At 41.4% G+C, this 21,506-nt stretch overlaps 1 protein-coding gene across 1 annotated transcript; it reads left to right on the plus strand.

Annotated features, from left to right (window-relative positions):
- Nucleotides 1-6,395: 6,395 nt before the first annotated feature.
- Nucleotides 6,396-21,205, plus strand: SEC22B (SEC22 homolog B, vesicle trafficking protein). Its single transcript, XM_016223419.2, has 5 exons — nt 6,396-6,686; nt 10,187-10,296; nt 12,642-12,802; nt 15,607-15,753; nt 19,244-21,205. Exons 1-5 carry the CDS (start codon nt 6,612-6,614, stop codon nt 19,396-19,398), a joined length of 648 nt encoding a protein of 215 aa, XP_016078905.1. The 5' UTR covers nt 6,396-6,611; the 3' UTR covers nt 19,399-21,205.
- The last annotated feature ends 301 nt before the right edge of the window (nt 21,206-21,506 follow it).

Below are 21,506 nucleotides of genomic sequence, written 5' to 3' on the forward strand. Positions count from 1 at the left end.
CCTTCGCCCCCGCCCCCATCCCCATCGCCTCCCACCACCCCCGTGCCCTCCAACCTTCCCCAAGTAAAGGTCGCCTCTCGAGACCCCTCCCCCAAGCGCTCCAGTCTCCAGCCCCGCGGACGGTGCTCCGGCCCCGCGGTGCTCTCACCTCATCCAGGGGCCGGCCACCGCGGCTGCCTCTTCCTCCGCGGCTGCCGCTGCCCAGCTCCGGGCCGCCTCCGGGTGCCGCCCTGCGGGGCCGGGAGACCGCCGAGAGGGCTGCAGGGGTCGCGCCGCGCCCCCGGACCGGTAACGCGCGCGGTGCGCACGGCGGGACGCGCGGCGGCAGGACCCGCTGTCGGTCCTGTCCATGGATTTCCCGGGCCTGGCCACCCCAGTCCTAGTCACGGCCCCCGCTTGGCCGCGGCGCACTGGAGCGCGCACCCCCGGGTGTGGGTGAGCGCCCACTGCGGCTGCCACTGTGTGGCCGAGACCGGGAAGGGCCAGGCCTCGCCGCCACCTGCTCCGCCCAGGCCGCCCTGCCCCGCTCCCACAAACACCCGCCGCCGCCGCACCCTCCACCACCTCCTCAGCGGCCCCAACCAATACCTCCACCTGGACACCTTCCCGTCCCAGGCCTTTTTTCCCCTTCTATCCGCTCCATTGTCACCTTCCTCGTTGCCCAGCCTCAAAACGCTTCTCCCTTTCTCACTCCCTCGCCCCGTGTCTTCCCGGTTTCTGTTTTCCTCCCCCAAAACCAGTCACCCTCTCATACGGTCCTCTCCCCGAATCACCACTTCTCCAGATTGTTCGCTGGCCTCCTATTTCCCTCTTTTAAAATCTACTTTTCCTTTCAATTTTCCCGTTATTGTAAAAATCTTTCTCCTAAACAAACTCAATTTTCCTTTCAGTTGAGACCTTCCGATTCCATTTTTCATGAAGAACTCAGAGTAAAGTATATATAGCTTGGCATCCACCATCAAGTCAAGGGAATGTTTTCATGGTTAAAGAAGTTAATAGGTCAAATAAATCCACTAAATGTTCGTTCTGAAATGTTTTTCTTAAATACCCAGTGTCCTCTAAGGACAGAGGCTAGTGAGTCTCCAGCAGGGCAGAAGGCCTCTGGTGCAGTTCCATACAGCACAGGCCTTCCAGGGAGGTGGATACTGTGGGTCCCGAGGTTCGCAGGCCATAGTCACTATTGCCGACTGACTCATTATGAACAAAGCTAAACTCAAATCCTTAACTCATTTTCCTTCCAAATCTGCTGTTCAGTCCTGTTTTGTTTTTTAAACAAACAAAACCAACACTACCATCTACCCAACTGCCCAAGCTCCAAACCTAGGAGTCTTTAGAGACTTACCTCTCTCACTCACTCAGCGCATCCTGTCTTTAATTCTACCTCTTTTCTATTTCTTTATCTGTAAGTGGTCCCTCCCATCATGATTCCAACTGCCTCCAGAAAATGGCACTATCAGGGACCGCACCAATCTTTCTTCTAAATCTTCTAAATTAATCTGTCTTCACCGCTCTTCCTCCCCACCCCACCGCCAACCTATCTTACTTGGGCAATTTACCCTACCACTTTCATCTTTACTAAGAAATTCTTAATTACCTTTTCTTATCTTTGTATCTTTGGCCTTCCTTTCTCCCTTAGCTCCATCCCCAGCCAATAAACATGCTCAAGTCTCCTCACCCCCAAAATAAAGTCCTTCCCCCACTAACCATCATCTCTCTCACTTCCCCTCATAAGCAGTTTGCTTAAATACATTGTGTTCATTTGATGTCTACACTTCCTGACTTCTGTTCATTCTTTACCATCTAATTCTCCACAACCAGGCCTCTAATCCTATTACTTAGCTGAAGCTGCTGTCCTAGCAGACTCAGACTTTGGTTTTGCCCACAGAAGAGTTGTAGATTTTATCTAATATACAAATTAAAAGGAAGAGGAATGGGGTTCCTTAATTTAAAGGGAATCTGCAATCTTAGTTGAGGCTGATAAATAGTTCGGTGAAATTACTGCAAACCCAAAAGCTAAGAAGTGCTGAGGAAAATATATGCTTTTCAGAGAGAGACATCCTGCAGGCCCAGAGATTGAGCCTGCAACCAAGGTACATGCCCTTGGCCAGAATCGAACCCTGGGCACTTCAGTTTGTGGGCTGATACTCTAACCATTGAGCCAAACTGGCTAGTGCTCAATTCTTTCTTTCATGGCTTATATCTGTGTTCTATCTAAAAAAATCACCAAAGTGAAGGCCATCTAGATTTTCTTTTAGGAGTTTTATAGTTTTGCAAGTACATTTAGGTCTTTAATCCATTTTGATTCCATTTTGAGTTAATTTTTGTGAAAGGTGTAAGGTCTATATTTAGAGTCATTGTTTTGCATGTAGATGTCCAGTTATTCCTGCACCATTTGTTGGAAAGACTATCCTTTCCCTATGAATTTGCCTTTGCTCCTTTGTCAACAATCAGTTGACAATATTTTGTTGGTCTATTTATGGGCTCTGTATTCCATTCCTCTGATCTATTTGTCTGTCTTCCACCAAACTCACACTGTCTGTCCTCTTTGTTCCTCTCCTTCAACACTGTGTTGGCTATTTGGGGTCTTTTGCCTCTGCATATAAACTTTAGAATCAGTTTGTTGATGTCCACAAAATAACTTGCTGGTATTTTGATTGGGATGCATTGAATCTACAGATCAGGTTGGGAAGAAATGGCATCCTGAAAATATCGAGTCTTCCTATCCATGATCATGGAATCTCTGTGTATTTAGTTCTTCTTTGATTTCTTTCATCAGTTTTTTAGTATATTCCCAGAATTGTGGAACATCAGAGCTACCTAATTTCAGAACATTTTTATCGCCCCCAAAAGAAACCCCATAGCCATCAAAGGCACTATTTCCATCCCCATCATCTGCTCTCCCTCCTCCCAGCCTCCGGCAATAAGCTCATTGCTTATTCTATTTCATAGAAATAGAATCATATGATATGTAGTCTTTTGTGTCTTGCTTTTTTCACTTAGCATAATGTTTTCAAGGCTCATTTACTTTGTAGCACATACCAATGTTCCATTCATTTTTACTGCTGAAAAGATATCGCATTGTATGAAAAGACCACCTTTCTTTATTCATTCATCAATTTTTTGACATTTGGATTGTCTGCATTTTTTACTATTATGAATAATGCTGCTACAGACATTCATGTACATGCATGTGAGTGGACATATTTTTTTTTTTATTGTTGACAGTATTACAAATGTCCCCCATTTTACCCTCTTTGCCCCCATCGACCCAGCCCCTGCCCCACCCCAGGCCTTCATCACACTACTGCCTATGTCTACGGGATATGAATATATGCATGTATGTTCTTTGGTTAATCTCTTCCCATCCCCCCCACACACCCCTCATCTGTCAATCTGTTCTATGCATCCATGCCACTGGAGTTTTTTTTAGATTCCACATATAAGTGAGATCATGTGATATTTGTCTTTCTCTGACTGGCCTATTTAGTTTAGCATAATAATCTCCAGGTCCATCCATGCTGTCTCAAAGGGTAAGAGATCCTTCTTTTTTATATCCACATAGTATCCCACGGTGTAAATGTAGCACAGCTTTTTTATCCACTCATTTCCTAATGGGCTCTGGGCTGTTTCCAGCTCTTAGCTATTGCAAATAACACTGCTATGAAACATAGGGGTGCATATGTTCTTTCTGATTAGTGTTTTGGGATTCTTAGGATATGTTCCCAGAAGTGGGATCGCTGAGTCAAACAGCAGTTCCATTTTTAATTTTTTCAGGAAACTCCATATTGTTTTCCACAGTGGCTACACCAGTTTGCATTCCTACCAGCAGTGAATGAGGGTTCCCTTTTCTCTACAACCTTTCCAACACTTGTTATTACTTGTCTTGGTGATAATAGCCATTCTAACAGGTGTGAGGTGCTTCCTCATTGTAGTTTTGATTTGCATTTTCCTAATTGCTAGTGAGGTTAAACATCTTTTCATGTATCTGTTGGCCATTTGTATGTCTTTTTGGGAGAGGTGTCTGTTTGGGTCCCCATTTTCTAATGGGGTTGTTTGGTATTGAGTTTTATGAGATCTTTATGTATTTGGGATATTAAACCTTTGTCTGAGCTATTGTTTGCAAATATCATCTCCCACTCGGTTGGCTGACTCTTTGTTTTGTTGGTTTCTTTTGCTGTACAGAAGCTTTTTAACTTGATATAGTCCCACTCATTTATTTTTGCCTTTACTTCTCTTGCCGTTGGGGTCAAGTTCATAAAATGTTCTTCATGACTAAGGTCCGTAAGATTAGTACCCATGTTTTCTTCTATGTAACTTTTTCCATATCTTATATTTAAGTCTTAGATCCACTTTTAATTAATTTTTGTACATAGGGACAAACTGTAGTCTAGTTTCCTTCTTTTGCATGTGGCTTTCCAGTTTTCCCAGCACCATTTATTGGCTTTCTTTACTCCATTGTGTGTTTCTGGCTTATTTCTCAAAAATTATCTGCCCATATACATGTGGTTTTATATCTGGGCTCTCAATTCTGTTCCATTGGTCTATGTGTCTGTTTTTCTGCCAATACCACGCTGTTTTGATTATGGTAGCTCTGTAGTATAATTAGAAGTCAGGGAGTGTGATACCTCCGGCTTCATTCTTTCTTTCTCAGGATTGCTTTGGCTATCCCGGGTCTTTTGTGGTCCCATACAAATCTGATGATTTTTTTTATTTCTTTAAAAAAAGACATTGGTATTTTGATGGGAGTTGCATTAAACCTGTATACTGCTTTGGGTAATACGGCCATTTAAACTATGTGGATTCCTCCAATCACGAAGGAAATGGTTATGGATATGTCTTTACTTAGTACAGTACCACTGTGAATTGTGCTGTATGCAACCAATGACGAATTCTCTCAATCCATGACCATGCCATTCATTCAGTCATTTTATTCAATAAACATTAATTGAGCATTTGCTAAGTCCCGGGTACAAGATACTAGGCTCTGGGGAATCACAAATGACTACTTTTTCTGCTCTTAAAAGAATAGGGGCTCGTAGGGGAAGAAAGAAACCTGTTAAGAAATTATTTGAAACTTCAGCAACATATTTAGATGCTATCAAAACCACCCCAACTCTCCTTCTCAATACCCCCCTCCCCACGCCCGGGGTCCCAAACGCCAAGGCGGGCCTGGCCTTCCCGACACCGCGGGAGACACACACACCGTGAAGGCGCAGGCTCGCGAGGTGGCTTCTAGAAGGCGGGCTCGATCTTTGAAGCAGGCTATCTAAGGGGGCCATTCCTTTAACCAGGGGCTTTCACGTTACTTACAATACGCGCTCGGTGCTTTAACCCGCCTTCCTCCCCAGATCTACACGTTTCACGTCGTCGCCCCGACGGCCCACGCGCACAGGCGCAGGGAAGGTCAGCGAGCGAGCTCGAGAACGAACGCGACAAACACCTGCCTGCGCGGAGCTCGCGCTGTGGGAAGGCTTAGTCAGGGATGACAGGTCAGAATCGCCACCGGCACAGGCCGCCTCACCGGTCCACGCGAGGCGCCGCTTCTCCGCGGGGACTCAGCTGCAGCGCGCGGCGGACTCGGGGCGCGACCCCGGGACGCGCGCCAACGTGAAGGCGGGCCGCTCTGCAGGTAAGCCAATGGCCGCCTGGGGGCGGAGCTTTTACAGCTGACTGGCACAAACACTGACCAATCAGAACCTCACCTGGGTGACCTGCGGAGGCAGAGCCGAAGGTGGGGGCTGTAGAGGGGTTTTTAAGGCAACAGCTGTTTATTTACTAATTTGTAAGGAAGCGGTTCAATTTTTTAATAACAGGTTCCGCAGTAGTTGTGCATATAGCTTGCTCTCAGTCCAGCTGTAGTGCCTGTCTGTTTTTGTCTGCTAAGAGCATCATCACCTCCTGCTGAGAAACGCTTAAAGCAATAGTGAAATTCGAACAGGAGCCACTACTTATTTACAGACTTTCCCTCCTAAGCGACAGTGTTTGGTCTGGGGATAGATAAGGGCCACAGGGCTGTTATTCCTGTTCAAGGAGCTGGTGGTACAGCATAAAGAAGCCAAAAAAAAAAAAAAAAAAAAAAAAAAAGACCAAAATCTCTCCCAGAAATATATGAACATATAAAATACCATGTATAGAATACATAATATAGAAAATAGAAAAATTAAATGTGAAAATATGTAGCCTGACTTTGTCTGATGTTACACACCCTCCACCTAAGTACCCATTAACGCCCACCTTCCTTCCCAGCCCTCTCCCCAAACTTCCAGCTTCAGGAACTAGAAAATTCTGTTTCAGTTTGTGTGCCACGCCCGCGGGGCTTATTGGGAGCTCGAAACCCAGAACAGCGAGTGGGGCCTTGGAAGTCCCTGAAGGTGGAAGGAGAGAAGGCGGAACTAATGTTCCGGGAGTTGTGCTTCTCGGTGGGAAGCCGATTCTGGGGACCGGTAGTGGAAGCTCTGGGGCTTGTTTCCGGCCACCTCAGCAGGAAGCGGAGACGCCAGCAGCTGGATCTCCGGGAACTAAGGTAGAGACCTAACTGTTGGAGCGGCGGCGGAAATCGAGAGACGCCAGCAGCCCTGCGGCCCGGTCTTGGGTCCCCGTAACCCGTGAAGATGTTGTTACTCACGATGATCGCCCGAGTGGCGGACGGGCTCCCGCTGGCCGCCTCGATACAGGAGGACGAACAGGTGAGTGACCGTGTCCCCGCGACCCCCAGCCCCTGCCCGAGCGCTGTGTTCTCAGCGCCCGATTCCTACTTAGGACTCGGGAGACCCTGGCCATTTCCCAGACACTCCCGTCCTCTCTCAACTGCTCTTTTATCTGCTGACTTTGGAGAGACTACCTGTTAGAAGAAATCTGTCCTGGAGGCGCAGGTAGATTTTTGTGTTACATGTTTCTCTTGAACGAACAAAACGCTCTGGAGAATGGATCAGGTTCGGCTGATGGTGAACACCCACGGTTCTGTAACTTGTTACGGACTTTGTTAAAATTCAGGATTTCTAAATTTTTGCTGCCAGGAAGGTTGACTGGCAGGCCCTGGGTTAAATCAGCTCCTGTATCCTTCAGCTCTAGCACCTGATCCTTGACCTAGCTTGCTGATATCTTTTCAAAGTGGGTGAGGTAGTATTGCCACATATAGGCACCTGTTTGAAGTTCAGTACAGTACCTTCTTTCAAGGTTATGCCCAATTCCTACAATAAATCTTACAGTTGGAATTATAACCCCTGTGTTATATTCCTGTTGGGCTTTATACCTTCATCTTAACTATTTTTCTTTGCCTTTTAATAGAGTTTCCTAGCAGGCAAGCGACAGATCTTAGTCAAATTGTGTTTAGCATAGCTTTTACAACAGCAGCTTTATGCTAGTAGGTGCTCAGAAATGTATTGGGTTGGTTAAGACACAACAGCCCCACACATCTTGAAAGAGAGCTCCTTTGTGCCATAGACTCACAGGGGAAATTTCTGGTGTGAAACGAGTCTCTGGAGCAAGGTTGGGAGGTCCCTGAAGAAGGGAGGCTGAGAATGAACTTTTTATATCGTATTTAAAAGTAATTGATTTTATATTACTTTCTCATATAACCTAAGTCTTTTTAGGAAAAAAACCCTCAAGGCCTAAAAATAAGATGAGTTGTAGAAAATATTATTTTGCACATATCTTTCCTTGGAATTTTCATTCATATATTCATGGGGGGGAAAAACACACTTATTAAGCACATCAAATGTGCCAAGCATGGTGCTAATACAGGGGATCAGGGGACATAGTCCCTAGTCCCTATTTTTATGGAGCATAGAATTTAGTGGAAAAGCCAGACAACTAACAAACAGTTAAAATGTAGTGTAACTGCTTTGGAAGAGGAAGAAGTTTCTGTGGTGGAACATGGAAAAGGTACTGTATCTAAGTTGATTTGGGGAGATCAGGAAACTTCCCAGAAGAAATGACATCTAAATTGACAGTATTGTCTAGAAATAAGGAAGGCTTCTCTTTGGTTATATGCCTTTGTGGGTTTGATATAGAAATATGTTTACTTTCACTTTTAGAAGAATAGTGATACAGACTTTAAAGTTGCAGGTCATGCCAAGACAAGTGTTTTCTATTCATTCAACAAAACAAAGTTTAAACATTATTATAAAATGTGAAAAAATGGAGCATGCCCTCCATTTTAAATTGTGAAATATTTTTCTCTTTCCCAATTTAATATTTTCTAGGACCACTCTGCAAAAGAAGTAAAAGTTTAAAATGGAGCATGATTGGACAAGCAGGATGATATGGGGAAATACCCGTTAAAGTATATGTCATTTGACTCAGAAATAGATTTCCCAAAGTGGAGGAAATCTGGTCAGTTTTCCAACTGTTGCATTAAGTTTCAGTGTGGGCAAAGAATACAAAATGGATTTGAAGTCAACTTAATATTAGTAGGCCTTTATTCTCTACCTTGATACTTTTTTGAAAAATTGACATATTATTGTGTGTTTCTTAACTTAATTCCAAAGTAGACATCTACCAAGATGGGTTTCTTTGTTGACAAGGAAAGAAACTTGACACAAAAATGTTTTTTGTGATTGTAATCCCATAGTGATTTCCTTTAGAAATGTTGACTTTGAGTGATAAAGTCTTAAACTTATTATCTGCAAAAATATCAATTGTAGACTAATTTTTACTATTACAGTAGTATACAGGAGGTTTAGAGAATGCTTAGTACATACCGTGTACTGTGCTAAGCCCATTAAGTGCATGATACCATTCAGTTTTCATATCAATAGGTACTGTTATCCCCATTTATAGATACGGAAGCTCTGAAGCTTAGAGAGGACAGGTCTCTTGAGTAAAGTCCCACAGCTTTTAAGTAGCACAATGGAATTTTTTTTCTTTTTTTAATTCTCACCAGAGGACATGCTTAGAGAGAGGGAGAAAGAGAAACATCGGCGAGAGAGAAACATTGATATGAGAGAGAAACATCCATTGGTTGCCTTCCCTGCATGCCCTGACTGGGGATTGAACCGTAACCCAGGTATGTGCCTTGACCAGGAACTGAACCAGCAACCCTTCAGTGCACCGGATGACACTCAACCAACTGAGCCATTCTGGCCGTGCACAATGGAATTTTTTATCAGGGTTTCTTAACTTTGGCACTGTTGACATTTTAGGGTGGATAATTCTTTGTTGCATTTTCTTAGTGGCTGAGTAGTACTCCATTGTCTTCTTTATCCTGCCTCCACTGATGGACTCAGGTTGTTTCCATATCATGGCTGTTGTAAATAATGCTGCAGTGAGTATTAGGGGTGCATTTATCTTTTCAAATTCCTGTTTTCATTTTCTTTGACTAACTACCCAGAAGTGGAATTGCTAGATCATATGGTAGTTCTATTTTTAACTCTTTGAGGCCCCTCAGTACTGTTTTCATAGTGGCTGCACCAATTTACATTCCCACCAATAGTGAACGAGGGCTCCCTTTTCTCCATACTCTTGCCAACACTTGTTATTGCTTGTCTTTTTTATCTTAGCCATTCTGACAGGCGTGAGCTGGTACCTCACTGTGGTTTTGATTTTGATTTTCAATTCACCATTTTAAATATAGCTATGCTTACTTGTACATTGCTTATCTGCCACTTAAACAATTTTTTATTGCTTCCTTGTTTTTACTTTTAACTCAGCAGTTTACTATGTAGAATTTTAAGATTTCACTTTGTACTTTCTCAGTACTAGAGCTCAGATCCAGACCTGGGGCAAACCTTGTGTAAACACTTTCCTGTTTAAACATGTATTTATTAAACATCTCTCAAGGAAAGACTGTATTCTGTCATTCAAACCAAAATAATTCCTTCCTGTCCCATGGCAAAAGGCCCCTCCCCCTGTATGTGGCGAATAAATAATGTGTATTTGCTTCTTGTGTGTCAGGGATTCCTTTTCCTTCTGAATCTAGTAGGTTAGTGAGGTATGAATTTCCTCCATTTGATGACACTGCTCTTTCCTTCTTAGCAAATAACTAACTGATTTTCTTGAAAACTAGGAGTCTAACCTTCCTTTTTGCTCTAAAACTGGGCCTGTTTGTCTGTTAAAATGAATCTTACTAATCTATAAATGAAGGACCTTATTCCCATAGGGTCCTCATAATCTGATGCCTCTCGCCAATTCCTAGAGTATTTAGTGTGTGTGTGGAAGGTCCTTAAAGGAAGGTGTCTCCTTTCAGGCTTTCCGGGACCTTCAAAAATACCAGAGTCAGGCTAAGCAGCTCTTTCGAAAGTTGAATGAACAGTCCCCTACCAGATGTACCTTGGAAGCTGACACCATGAGTTTTCAGTGAGTATAATCCTGATTTCTTTTTTATCATTTAAGTATGAAACACAGTAAAGGTAAGTAACACCTAATGAGAATGGTAACAATTTTTTAAAATTAAAGACAACAGTAAAAGTATAGTCTCTTCATGGAAGCAACTCCCTCGCTCCAGTTCTACAAAACTGAAATCTTGGTTTGTCTATCAGCTTGCACACAGTAGTGTAACCTGCTGTCCTGTGTCTAGGGACTGCTGTACCTGTCGTGCAGTAATAGATAGCTTTTGCTTTAGGAGCTTCATAGAGCCAGACACACTCAGGCGAGTACCCTGCTCAAACATTTACTAGCAGCATAACCTTGAACAACTCCCATGCACTTCTGTAGGCCTCAGTTTCCTCTACGAAGTAGGGAAAGTGATCACAGTTATGATCATACCTGAAGGGAATCCATGCACATCTCTTAATGTCTTGCCTGGCACATGGAGAATAGTCAGTGTTACTACTTAGGAGAAAAGAGAATGATAAAAGATACTTTAGGAGCATCTCAGTCAGTGGTTATAGATAATGCATGTGGCTCAGAGAGGGATCAAAGGCACTTCGTTGGATTTCAAATTATCTACAGATAAATTGGTATTAAATATTTAACACACTTCAAGTTTGAAGGTGATAAAACAGGAAGGATTAAAGAAAAGAGAGGACAAGAAGATAAGAGGGGGGAAAAAGGATTAGCTGAATAAACTTGCTATTTTAGGAACTCAGATACCAAAGTAATATAGACCTGGGAACAACCTTCTGTATTTAACTTAAAAGGAAAAAAAAAACCTACACCAAAAACAAGGGGGTTGTGAGTAATGATTTGGGCCCTTAGACACCTACTTAAAGAATTTATTTTATTTTTTTACACATTGGTCTTCTGAATGTAGTTTTTGCTGAAATAAAGAGTACGATGCTAAACAGGCATTTGAAAAGCCACTGCAAGAATATCTCAGACATGTACTCATGTTACCAGGAAGGGGACCTGGCCCTGAGTGGGTCTGCCTAGGGCCAGCCAGTGATGTGTGGGTTCGTGACTTCGTGCTGGAAAGATTTCACAACACAAATCCAGGTGATTTTCAGAGGACTTTATTAAAGCTGGGGACAGTGAAACAAGGAAGGGCCTAGGGTAGAAGAAGCAACAGGAGAGGGACTAGATGGGGAAATGAGCCTAGGCTGGGCTGCTTTGGCTCACTAAAAAGTCAGGGAAAGGGGGCCTTGGGGACAGGGTCAGGGGGTTCGCATTGAAGAGCTGCTACTGCCCATTGCTCCCCCGTTGCAAGCCTAATGGGGTCCCTTAGAGTTTTGGAGATGTGTCCCTGTGGGGGAGGAAGATGGGAAAGGGGAAGGGGAAGGTGTGCTCCTAGGAGAGAGAACGTGCCCTGGGACTTCCGTTTTGAATGTTTTAAGGCTGAGAGTTTAGGGGAGGATCTCAATAGAATATTCGTCAGTTTTATGCTAATGTGCCAAAGTGAGATTTATTCTCTTAACTTCATCAGTCCTGGGGTGTGCTAAGGACAGATGGCATTAATTGGATTTCTCCTCTCTGTCTCCCTAAGTAGGGTGATTTAAGCTGTTTACCCTCTGGTTGGGGAGGAGAAGTGCAAACCATTTACTCTTAAGTAGCCTTGGTTAGGGAAGATAGGATTGTGCGATTAACTAGATGGCTGTAAACCGCTTGTGTAACTTACCTGTCTCAGTTTACCTATTTCGCTTGTCCTGCGTTACTAGCCTGTCTCAATCATATAGCCCCTTCCAGAATGCTGGAAAGCTCACTCTCACAGAGGAAGTCAGTTCTGTTATTGTTCAGTTTCCAGTTTACAGAGTTTCATACAGAGTTCACCTACCCCAGATATAAGGGAATATTATTAGTCCTGAGGTCGTTATTTTCTGTATCCAGTAATGTTGTGGCATTAAATTCCAACTTTTAAGTATCTGTGACATTTTTCAGTTTCACTGTTTTTCTTACAGCTGGAAGGAGTTTAAAACTGTGTATATTAGTTTACCATACATAATCAAAGGGTGGATGGATGGAGTCACAACTCCAAGTTTTCAAGAAAAAGCCTTAGGTGTTAGGATATTTTAGTTGAAGAATTATCTAGTGAATAGACAGTTATGATAAACATGCCTAAGTACTCCTTTTGGAATATACTTCTAATAATAAAAAGATATTTGCTTTCCGATTCCAGAGATTTATGGTTTGAAATTGGCTTTCTGATTTAGTAGCCTCCAAGGGCTTAGGTTAGGCTATTTTTTAAAAGTTTGCTGAGAGTCTGCTTCAAATTGTTGGAGGTATTGTTACTCTACAAACAACGCTTTTCTTGCTTTTTGTCTCTCCAGCTACATTATTGAGCAAGGGGTGTGTTACTTGGTTTTGTGTGAAGCTACCTTCCCTAAGAAGTTGGCTTTTGCCTACCTGGAAGATTTGCACTCCGAGTTCGATGAGCAGTATGGAAAGAAGGTGCCCACTGTGTCTAGACCCTATTGCTTTATTGAGTTTGGTAAGTTTTGCCCCTCATCTCTTTATCAAGGGAGCAAAGAATGTGGAAAAGCTATTTGTGACGCTGATACAGTCTCCACAGAATTGTACTGATGTTCACTTACTGAAGTTTCAGATTCTGCCTCTTGTATTCCACCTCCTTTTGTCCTTGTAAATGAATGGGGCTTCCTTCTTATAAGTAATTTTCTCTAGTCTTTTAATCATTTTCCCATAGAACTTGTTGCCCTTTCCCCTTTTCGGTTATTTGGTTTGATTCCTCATTAAGGTCAAGAACTGTGCCTAATGATCTACTCAATTGCTATATAACAGTTGAGTTCTGTTCCCAAACCCACAGACACATACACTCACAGTAAGGCTCATTTTATGGAGGTCAGAATTTGGAAATCAGAAAGAATGGTGTTTTGTTTCTTTTAGAAAAATAAGATTCTCTAATTTTAAAGAAAAGTCCTAGAGGATAGATGGCATTGGGGGATAACATTTACTACACGAGGAAGTAGTGAGATGAGTGGTGATATTTGTGTAAGAATCATAGACTCATCACTGCTCAGACTTGTTAAAGTAGCAAGAGATTAAAGGAAATGTCCCAAGTTCAGCAAGTAGAGGAAATGAAAACAAGTATGGTCAGACTACACCACTGACATTTTTAGTTAAAGAAATTGGAATAACCTTAAATATAAATGGGTTAAATGTCTCAATCAAAAGTTATAGGGTAGCTGAATGGATAAGAAAACAAGACCCAAATATGTGCTGTCTACAAGAGACCCACCTCAGAACAAAGACTCACACAGGCTGGGGAAAAACAACTTCGGGAGGACTTTAAAGGAGAGACTGACAGCAATACAGTCACAGTAGGGGATTTTAACACCCCACTGACTACTGGATAGATCTCCCAGACAAAAAATCGACAAGGAAACAGTGACTGCAAATGGCACACTAGATCAGATGCATTTAATTGACATTTACAGAACATTCCACTCCAAAGCTGCAGTTAGGCATTGTCCTCAAGTGCACGTGGGCTTTCTCAAAGATAGACCACGTGTGAGAACACAAAATAAGTCTGTATCAGTTCAGGAAGATGGAAATCATATCAAGCATCTTCTTGGACATTTACACAATGGAATACTATTCAACTGTAAAAACGAAGGATTCCTAACCCATTGAGACAGCGTGGTGGGACCTGGAGAGTAATGCTAAGCAAAATAAGCCAATCAGAGAAAGATAAGTGTCACATGATCTTACTCATATGTGGAATCTAATGAACAAAATAAACCGATGAACAAAATAGATCCATGGAACAGATGAATCTCAGAGGGAAGGTGGGGGTGGGTGGGTGGGGAGATTCACTTAAGAATTTATATGCATATATGCATGACCCATGGACACAGACAATGGTGGGGTGAAGACCTGGGCGGGGGTCCAGGGTGAGGGGGATTAATAGGGGGAAAAGGGGGACATTTGTAATACTTTCAACAATAAAGATAAATTTTAAAATAATAATTTTAAAAATTTTGGTTTTTACTATCTCTGAATTTTCTAGATAATAAGGTCATCTTGCTTTTTAGAAATAAATAAATTTAGCAAGATATTCCAATGTTTTGTAACTCCAAACTCTCCAAGCAGTAATTTTTTTAATGCCTGGTTTTTCAAATTTTACTTTTGTAGACAGTAGCAGCCCAGTAAACCCAAGAAAAAATAAGACTGCTGTTGTCAAGGTCACACAGGAAATAGTTGGTACACTCATATTAGGTCAAAGGACTATCTACAAAGATATGAACGGGTTATGATGAACTGCAAGGTACTGGGCCCTGTAACAACAGTAATTGTTACCATCCCTAGGCCTGATGGAATGAGAGAAAAGAGCAGTTTCCAGACTGGGGAAGGAGGAAATTTATAGAGAAGGCCAACTTGAGCTGTAACTTGATGGAGGGACACTGCCTGCCCAAGGATACTTCTCAGGGAGGAGCTAGAGGAGTAAATACCCTGATGTCACTGTTTGCTCTTCTTTCCTACTGTTGGGGCTCCCCCTTTGCTGAACCTGACTGGAAGCTATGGGGTAAGGAGTCCATTGATGGAGTCCTGGTAGGTCAGCTTCCCAAGGCAAAAGCAGGGTGCAGAAGGGTGGAGAGGAGATTGAAAGGCGAATGAAAGGTATCCAGCACACATAGCTTAAGATTTTTGCCAAGTGTTGAGAATATATCTTTAATAATAAGTCATTCTTCTTATAGTTCTGAGAAATATAGACATGGCCTAAACACGAATGAAACTGCAGCTTTATAGTGGTTATTTGGGAAACTCCCTAACACGTTTGCTTTACCTGAAGTTTACGAACAGAGTGAAATTGGGAATGTATGTTAAAGAAAATACTTTAAGTCGAGTTTTTTCAACTTTTTAATCATAGAGTGATTCTTTTGCCATGTTAGGCTGTAGAAATGTTAGATTGTTGCCAGAATCTTTTTAGAGAATGTGTCTAGTTAACCAATGAAACCCTAAGGGTCCTCAGAATAGTTTGAAATGTTCTGCCTTCAGGAAAGGCATACTATAGTGAGTTTTAGTTTCTCTAGGATCCTGAGAGCAGATATTTCTAATTCGAAGGTGTGCAAAGGACACGTTTTCCTGAATGGTAATCTCATTATATGTTTACATTTTACAAGCGAAGAAGTCAGAACTCACATTTTCATACTCAGTAGCTTGGTTAACCGTGGATAGCTGCAGTCCCAGACTACACTCAGAGGTCCCTGTTCCCTACCTCAATACTTCGATGGACATGAGAGAAGTCGTTAATGTCATTTTTCTTCATCATTCTAGAGACCTACATTCAGAAAACTAAGAAGCTCTACACTGACAGCCGTGCTCGGAGAAACCTCGGCTCCATCAACACTGAGTTGCAAGATGTGCAGAGGCTCATGGTGGCCAATATCGAAGAAGTGTTACAGCGAGGAGAAGCACTTTCAGGTAGCAGCTAAAGGCAATACGGGTCTTATGAAGGGGCGGTTCTCATTCCATATGCTGTCAGATTCTCTCCAGCACAGTTCTCGCAAATAGATTACATTATAAAGCTTCCAATATGATGTTTTTTCCTAGCATGATTAGATTTGTTGAGTTGGCACAGTGTAAGGGTCTCATTCCATATCAGAAGCAATTACTGTTTCCAAGATTTAAAAAAGTAAGTATTTGCAGAAACACATAAGTTAAGGGAAATGAAAAGAAGAATGAGAGGAAATTGTCAATTGCTGTGGTTTCCTGAGTAGCCACTTGGGGAGACTTTACTGCTGCCAGATCAAATGTTATAAAATCCTGAAAAAATTGCTGAAAAACTTGAAGACCTCTGGCTGCAAGATAAGATCTAGTGTGGTCTCAACTTACTTTTCATTCATTACGTCATTCTTATGGAGTACTTGTAATGTGCAAAGTGCTGTGTTCCCTATAGTGGGAGGTAAGGAGATTACAAACTCCTCTCCTCCTCCCTAGTTGGCAAATGTTCTGACTCAGGTCATCCTGCACCGGTTCTTTAAATCTAAGTGAGAACTACCTTTGTGAAGGAGCCTTTTCTGACTTACAGCCCACGTTCAACTTTTTAAAGCGCTTAGCTACATACGGTTTCTTTTAGCACATTAGAGGGGTGTTTGTGTATATAATGTGTATGTACTTATTTACCTGAAATATATATATTTAATATTAATAAATGTTTATATTTAATATATTTAGATATTTATTAATAATAAATATATATTTATATTTAATGTTTAAATGTTACTTGTTTAAATGTTACCTAAATGGGCATGTACTCTTTAAAGGTAGTGCTTATGTTTTATGTGTATTTCATATACTTCTTTTATGTCTCTCATAGTAATGATCACAAGTAGAAGTCCTAATGAATATTTCTTGAATTTAACCTTGCAACATATGTATGAATAAAATCTTTTATTATATATTGCAAATTTTAACCTTTATATTAGTAGTAAGCAGATGGCCCAGCATATAGCCTCACACTCTTTAAAAATCAAATTTTCAGTGAGTCTTTGTATATTTTTATCATAACAGACTTAAGTTTCTACCTGGGATAAAGTCGACCCGCACAGAAATTTTTTTTAGTTCAAAATATATATATTTATCAAAAATGTAAAGAATTCTCTCCTAGTGCTTTGCTGGTCTACAAAGCTGAAAGTACATTTATGCTCTGAAGTAACTTCATTTGATTGGGAAAGTCAGAAACGTTGCCACAGAGAAATTTGTAGATGGTGTAAAGAAACAAACATCAATGGAACACTGTGCTAGGCAATATGGTAGGAGGACTACATATATTTTATTTATTCTTTATAGAGTAATCCCAGGTGAAGTGAGTGGTATCAGACCAGTTTTACAGGTAAAGAAGCAGAGACTCAGAAAAGCTGAGTATCTTACCAAAAGCCACACTGCTTTCGTGCTGGCCCACGGAGTTGTCCGTTTTCAGTGTGTGATGGTTTTAAATAGACATACAGACAACGAGAGCTCTAAAGATATAGAAGGGAGAAGATAAATGTGAAATGGGCAGGAAAGATTTCTTGAAACCTGACCCATCAGGAAGGAGTCAAGGGCAGTATCTTACGAGGAAGGAGCAGCATTTCTGAACAGAGCCTATGTGAAGGACAGTGGAAAGCTGAGCCTGCCTCAAGTGTTTTCTTTCTCTTTAAGCTTCTTCATAATAAGAATCCATCTTTTGTGCCTTCTCTAATTTTTGAAGTTGTTCAGCTAATCTACTTTGCATTAAAGACCCAAGAATAGTTCATACTGTTTCTTTTATAAAGATCAAGCTATGACCTTTTTTACTGCCTAAGCATATCTGTTTCTCTTAAGCCATGGGGTTTGTTTTTTCATTCGAAGGTGTCACCTTGCTGGGCTGCAAAGTCCACAGATGCAGGGATTAAAAAGACACGTTGTGCCCATCATTGTATCTTCTAGCACTTCACGAGGTGCCTTCACACATTTGCTGAATGGCTTCTCCAGGCTTTGTGTTAATGATATCACGTGCTTCTAAATGCTCCAGTGCAAAGGAAGTCTCTTAACTGTTACTTATTTCCTATGACCTAATACTTGTTCCTCTGCCCAGTTATTCTCAGCAGATTTAGATTCATTTAGCAAGTATTTATTTATTGAACACTGACTATACTCCAGACCCTGTCCCGGTTACTGGGGATATAGCAATAAACACAGTAGTTAAAAACCTCTGTCCAGTGGGTTGTGCACACTAATAGACTGGCAAGAAAGATCCCTTTCAGCATTGTCATGGTTATTTCTCATCCTGTAACTTCTTTTTTTTTTTACATGACTAAGTTTTTTTCCTATTCACAGGATGAGTTGATAGTTTAGAAGTAGTGTCATGCCTGTGTTATTAAGTAATGCCACATTTCTCAATCAAAACCAGTCTCTTAGGCAACTCCAGATAGTCCAAGAACATTCTCCAAGGCAGAACAAACATTCAGATTGCAAAACAGGTTTTCAAAATGTAAAGAAGTAAGAAGTTTGATCAGAATTCATTTATGTCAGACTGAGAGTTTGTTTTTATTATTAAAATATGCCTTATCTTTTAGTCCAGTCTAGCTTGTGTCTATCTGGCTATTTCTCTAAGTGCTTGGTTAATAAATTATAAGAAGGTAACAACATTACAAATGTCCTTGTAGGGAAAAGAAATATTGAAAAATATTGTAAAAGCTTAATTTACTAAATATTGGTGGTTTTCTAGCACCTTTTATTGTATTTTAATTACAAAACAACTTTCCTATGTCTGTTGAAATATAATTGCTGGTAGCTTTACTGTCATAGTCTCTACTGTGTGGAGAATCTTAGAAATTTGGCAGCAGTCACCATTGAGATGTAGCTTAATACTCAGTGTCTGGTTCATTAAATTCTCTGGTTATCAGAGTCTTATTTTACATGGATTATTGTTTTTCAAAATATGAGAGAGTATGATTTAGACCACTGAGAGATTATGGAGATGCTTAATGGCAGCTGACATTGATCAGATATTCACCAGGTGCAGGCACTGTGCTCACTGTACAGGCATTCTCATGTACCTATAATCCTGTGACATAGTTTCTGTTGTCCCTGTTACATGGATAGTGAAACTAGGTTAGAGAGGCTGAGTTGACCAATGTCACATGGCTGGTACATCTGAAATTTGAACCAGAGTCGGAGGCCAGAGCCTGCTCCTCTAACCATTTCACTATGCAGCCTCAGGAATTTGAACATAATTTGGTCTGATAATTTTAAAATGCACTGTAGATTTCTCAGTGCTTTAGGATCATGAGTTAACCAGTACATGCAACCTTACCCGTAAAATAAAAATAATAATTTAAGCTTCGTGGTGGTTTGGTATCATGCCACTCATTTTGGTTATTTTTATGTCTTAATACATTTGATAAAATACTTTCATGGACTAATGTTTTCCTTTCTTCCTCTTTGACAGCATTGGATTCAAAGGCTAACAACTTGTCTAGTCTGTCCAAGAAATACCGCCAGGATGCAAAGTACTTGAACATGCGGTCCACTTACGCCAAACTTGCAGCAGTAGCTGTGTTTTTCATCATGTTAATAGTGTATGTGCGATTCTGGTGGCTGTGAAGTAGTGGATCCCGTCACTGGCAAGGGATAACCTAGAACCCGACAGGTGTGTGTTTTCAGGAAGCTGAGCTCACAGAGATGTTAGAATCCAAGTGGAACTTCTGCCTCTTAAGGACCTTGCAAGAAAAGACAAATCCTGAAAATGAAAGGTTACACCTCTAATGAAGCTTAACCCTGTGTAGAAAGTCTCTCTTGGGGGCAGAGACTTTCTCTGGGTGCTAAGCCATATATGTTAGGGAACAGTAGATTGTTTTATTTTGTTTTATTTTTTACCCCTCCCAGTGTTTTACATTTTTAAAACAGCACTGACTGGGGCATTCTCATTCTCTAATGGAGCCATCAGTGAGACTTAACGCAACCAACCTGTCTAGCAACAGCCTGAAATTCCTTCAGAGAAGGCAGCCCTTTTCGAAGTTTGTGACTGTCTAAGCAACATTCCTTTTGTTGGTGACATTTGTGATTTTCAGTGATCTGAGTTTTCGATGGCCTTTTAAATAAGACTCCAGTATGTGAAGGTTAATTGCTGTTCTGCAAAGGTTTTTTCTGTTGGCCCCTGTAGGAAGTTAACCTTTGTCATTTCCCTTTTATATTTTGCTTATTGCACATTTGCTTTAGGGTTAAACGAATTATATTAAGATGCCTTGAAATTTTATTGTAGCACTCCTTGATTAAGCAGCTAAAATGTTTTCTGTCATTTGTTCCTTAAAAGACTTAAATTAGTTTAACACATTTTTAATTTTATTTTTCAGCATCTGGTTTATATTAATATAAGAGTGAGGATAGTATACATATAGCCAGAGGCCCCCAACTTAGCGAGAAGAAAGTCCCAGCTCATAACTACGGCTTTGTCCTGCCCCTTTCTCACTTTCTCCACTGGAGTTTTCCCCACTCTCTTTTCCTCTTGCCACAGTTTGCTGACATTTTAAAAATTCTTCTGTGCCCAGTAGTTTCGTGTCCCATAAGCATCCTCTCTGGACAGTCTCTAATTTCAGAATGGAGACTGTTCAGCTGCGTAGTTATTTACGCTTCAGGTTTTGCAGAGTTACTCCTCAACTACTGAGTCCATTTACCTGAGAAGGTCTCGGAGGGCGCCTCACACCTGCTTCGGGTTACCTAATTCCTCCGAGAATGGTCAGAGCCAGGCAGCCCGTTCATGGCGGCTTCTGTTGACAAGTGAAAACACCTGTGATTCCCCCTCTTTGCTCAGGGATGCGGGGGTTTTCTTTCACCTTCTGAGGTGAATTTTTTAAATGGGAAAAATGGGCCCTTTAAATATTGTCACAAGGGCCTGCCGTACAGCCTATAACTCCTACAAGTACTGCAAATACTTCTTTAAGTTGTATAGGGAAATGAGCCAGCTTCTTACTCCTTAACATCTTTGAGAAGAACTTTAACCAGTGAGCAATTTTATAACTCTGTGGGGTCGTCAGAGCTACTGTCCTGATTCCTGATAGAGAAGAGAAATTCTGTTTCCTTAGAACAAGGCAAAGGGAAATGCTTATTTTATTCCTGATAATTTACAGAACTAGAATACTTTTTTTCTTTCCATTTTGGACCTAAACCTGCCAATTGGCATTTTGTGCATGGAATATGAAGCTACTTTTTATAGAGATTAAGTGCTTTTAAGTCCCGAAAGGGTTGTCCCTAGGGAATGACATCGGTAACAAAAGCCCTTGAAAGGCTGAAAGCTCAGTGGTGGCACCGTAGCATTTGGTGCTTCTGTAGGAGTGGGGAGTGGCCGCTCATCGTTGAGAGCCACACGCTGTAACCAAGTGGTCAACAGTGAAATAAATACTTCTAGAATGTTCCCTTCAGTGTGAAGTTTTTTTATCTAGTTTATTTATGTACCTATAACCTTCTAGATACATTTCTACCTAAACTCAGTGGGTTGATTAAAAAACACGGAGTGACAAACAAAGGAATAAGAAAATGGTTTAAGATTACGATGGTAGAAAGAGAACAAGACGGCCCCAGTACGGCCCCTACTTCCATACTGGAGGTGGTGGGAAGGGGAGGTGTCTGGGTGAAATGTGTCGGCCACCACACAGCATCTGGAATAGAGTGTGTAAGTCGTGTGCGGCCTACTGGGAGCACGTTGAGAAGAACTA

The sequence above is a fragment of the Miniopterus natalensis genome, chromosome 19, assembly GCF_054644295.1.
Source record: "Miniopterus natalensis isolate mMinNat1 chromosome 19, mMinNat1.hap1, whole genome shotgun sequence".
In the NCBI taxonomy this organism is placed as follows: Eukaryota; Metazoa; Chordata; class Mammalia; order Chiroptera; family Miniopteridae; genus Miniopterus; species Miniopterus natalensis.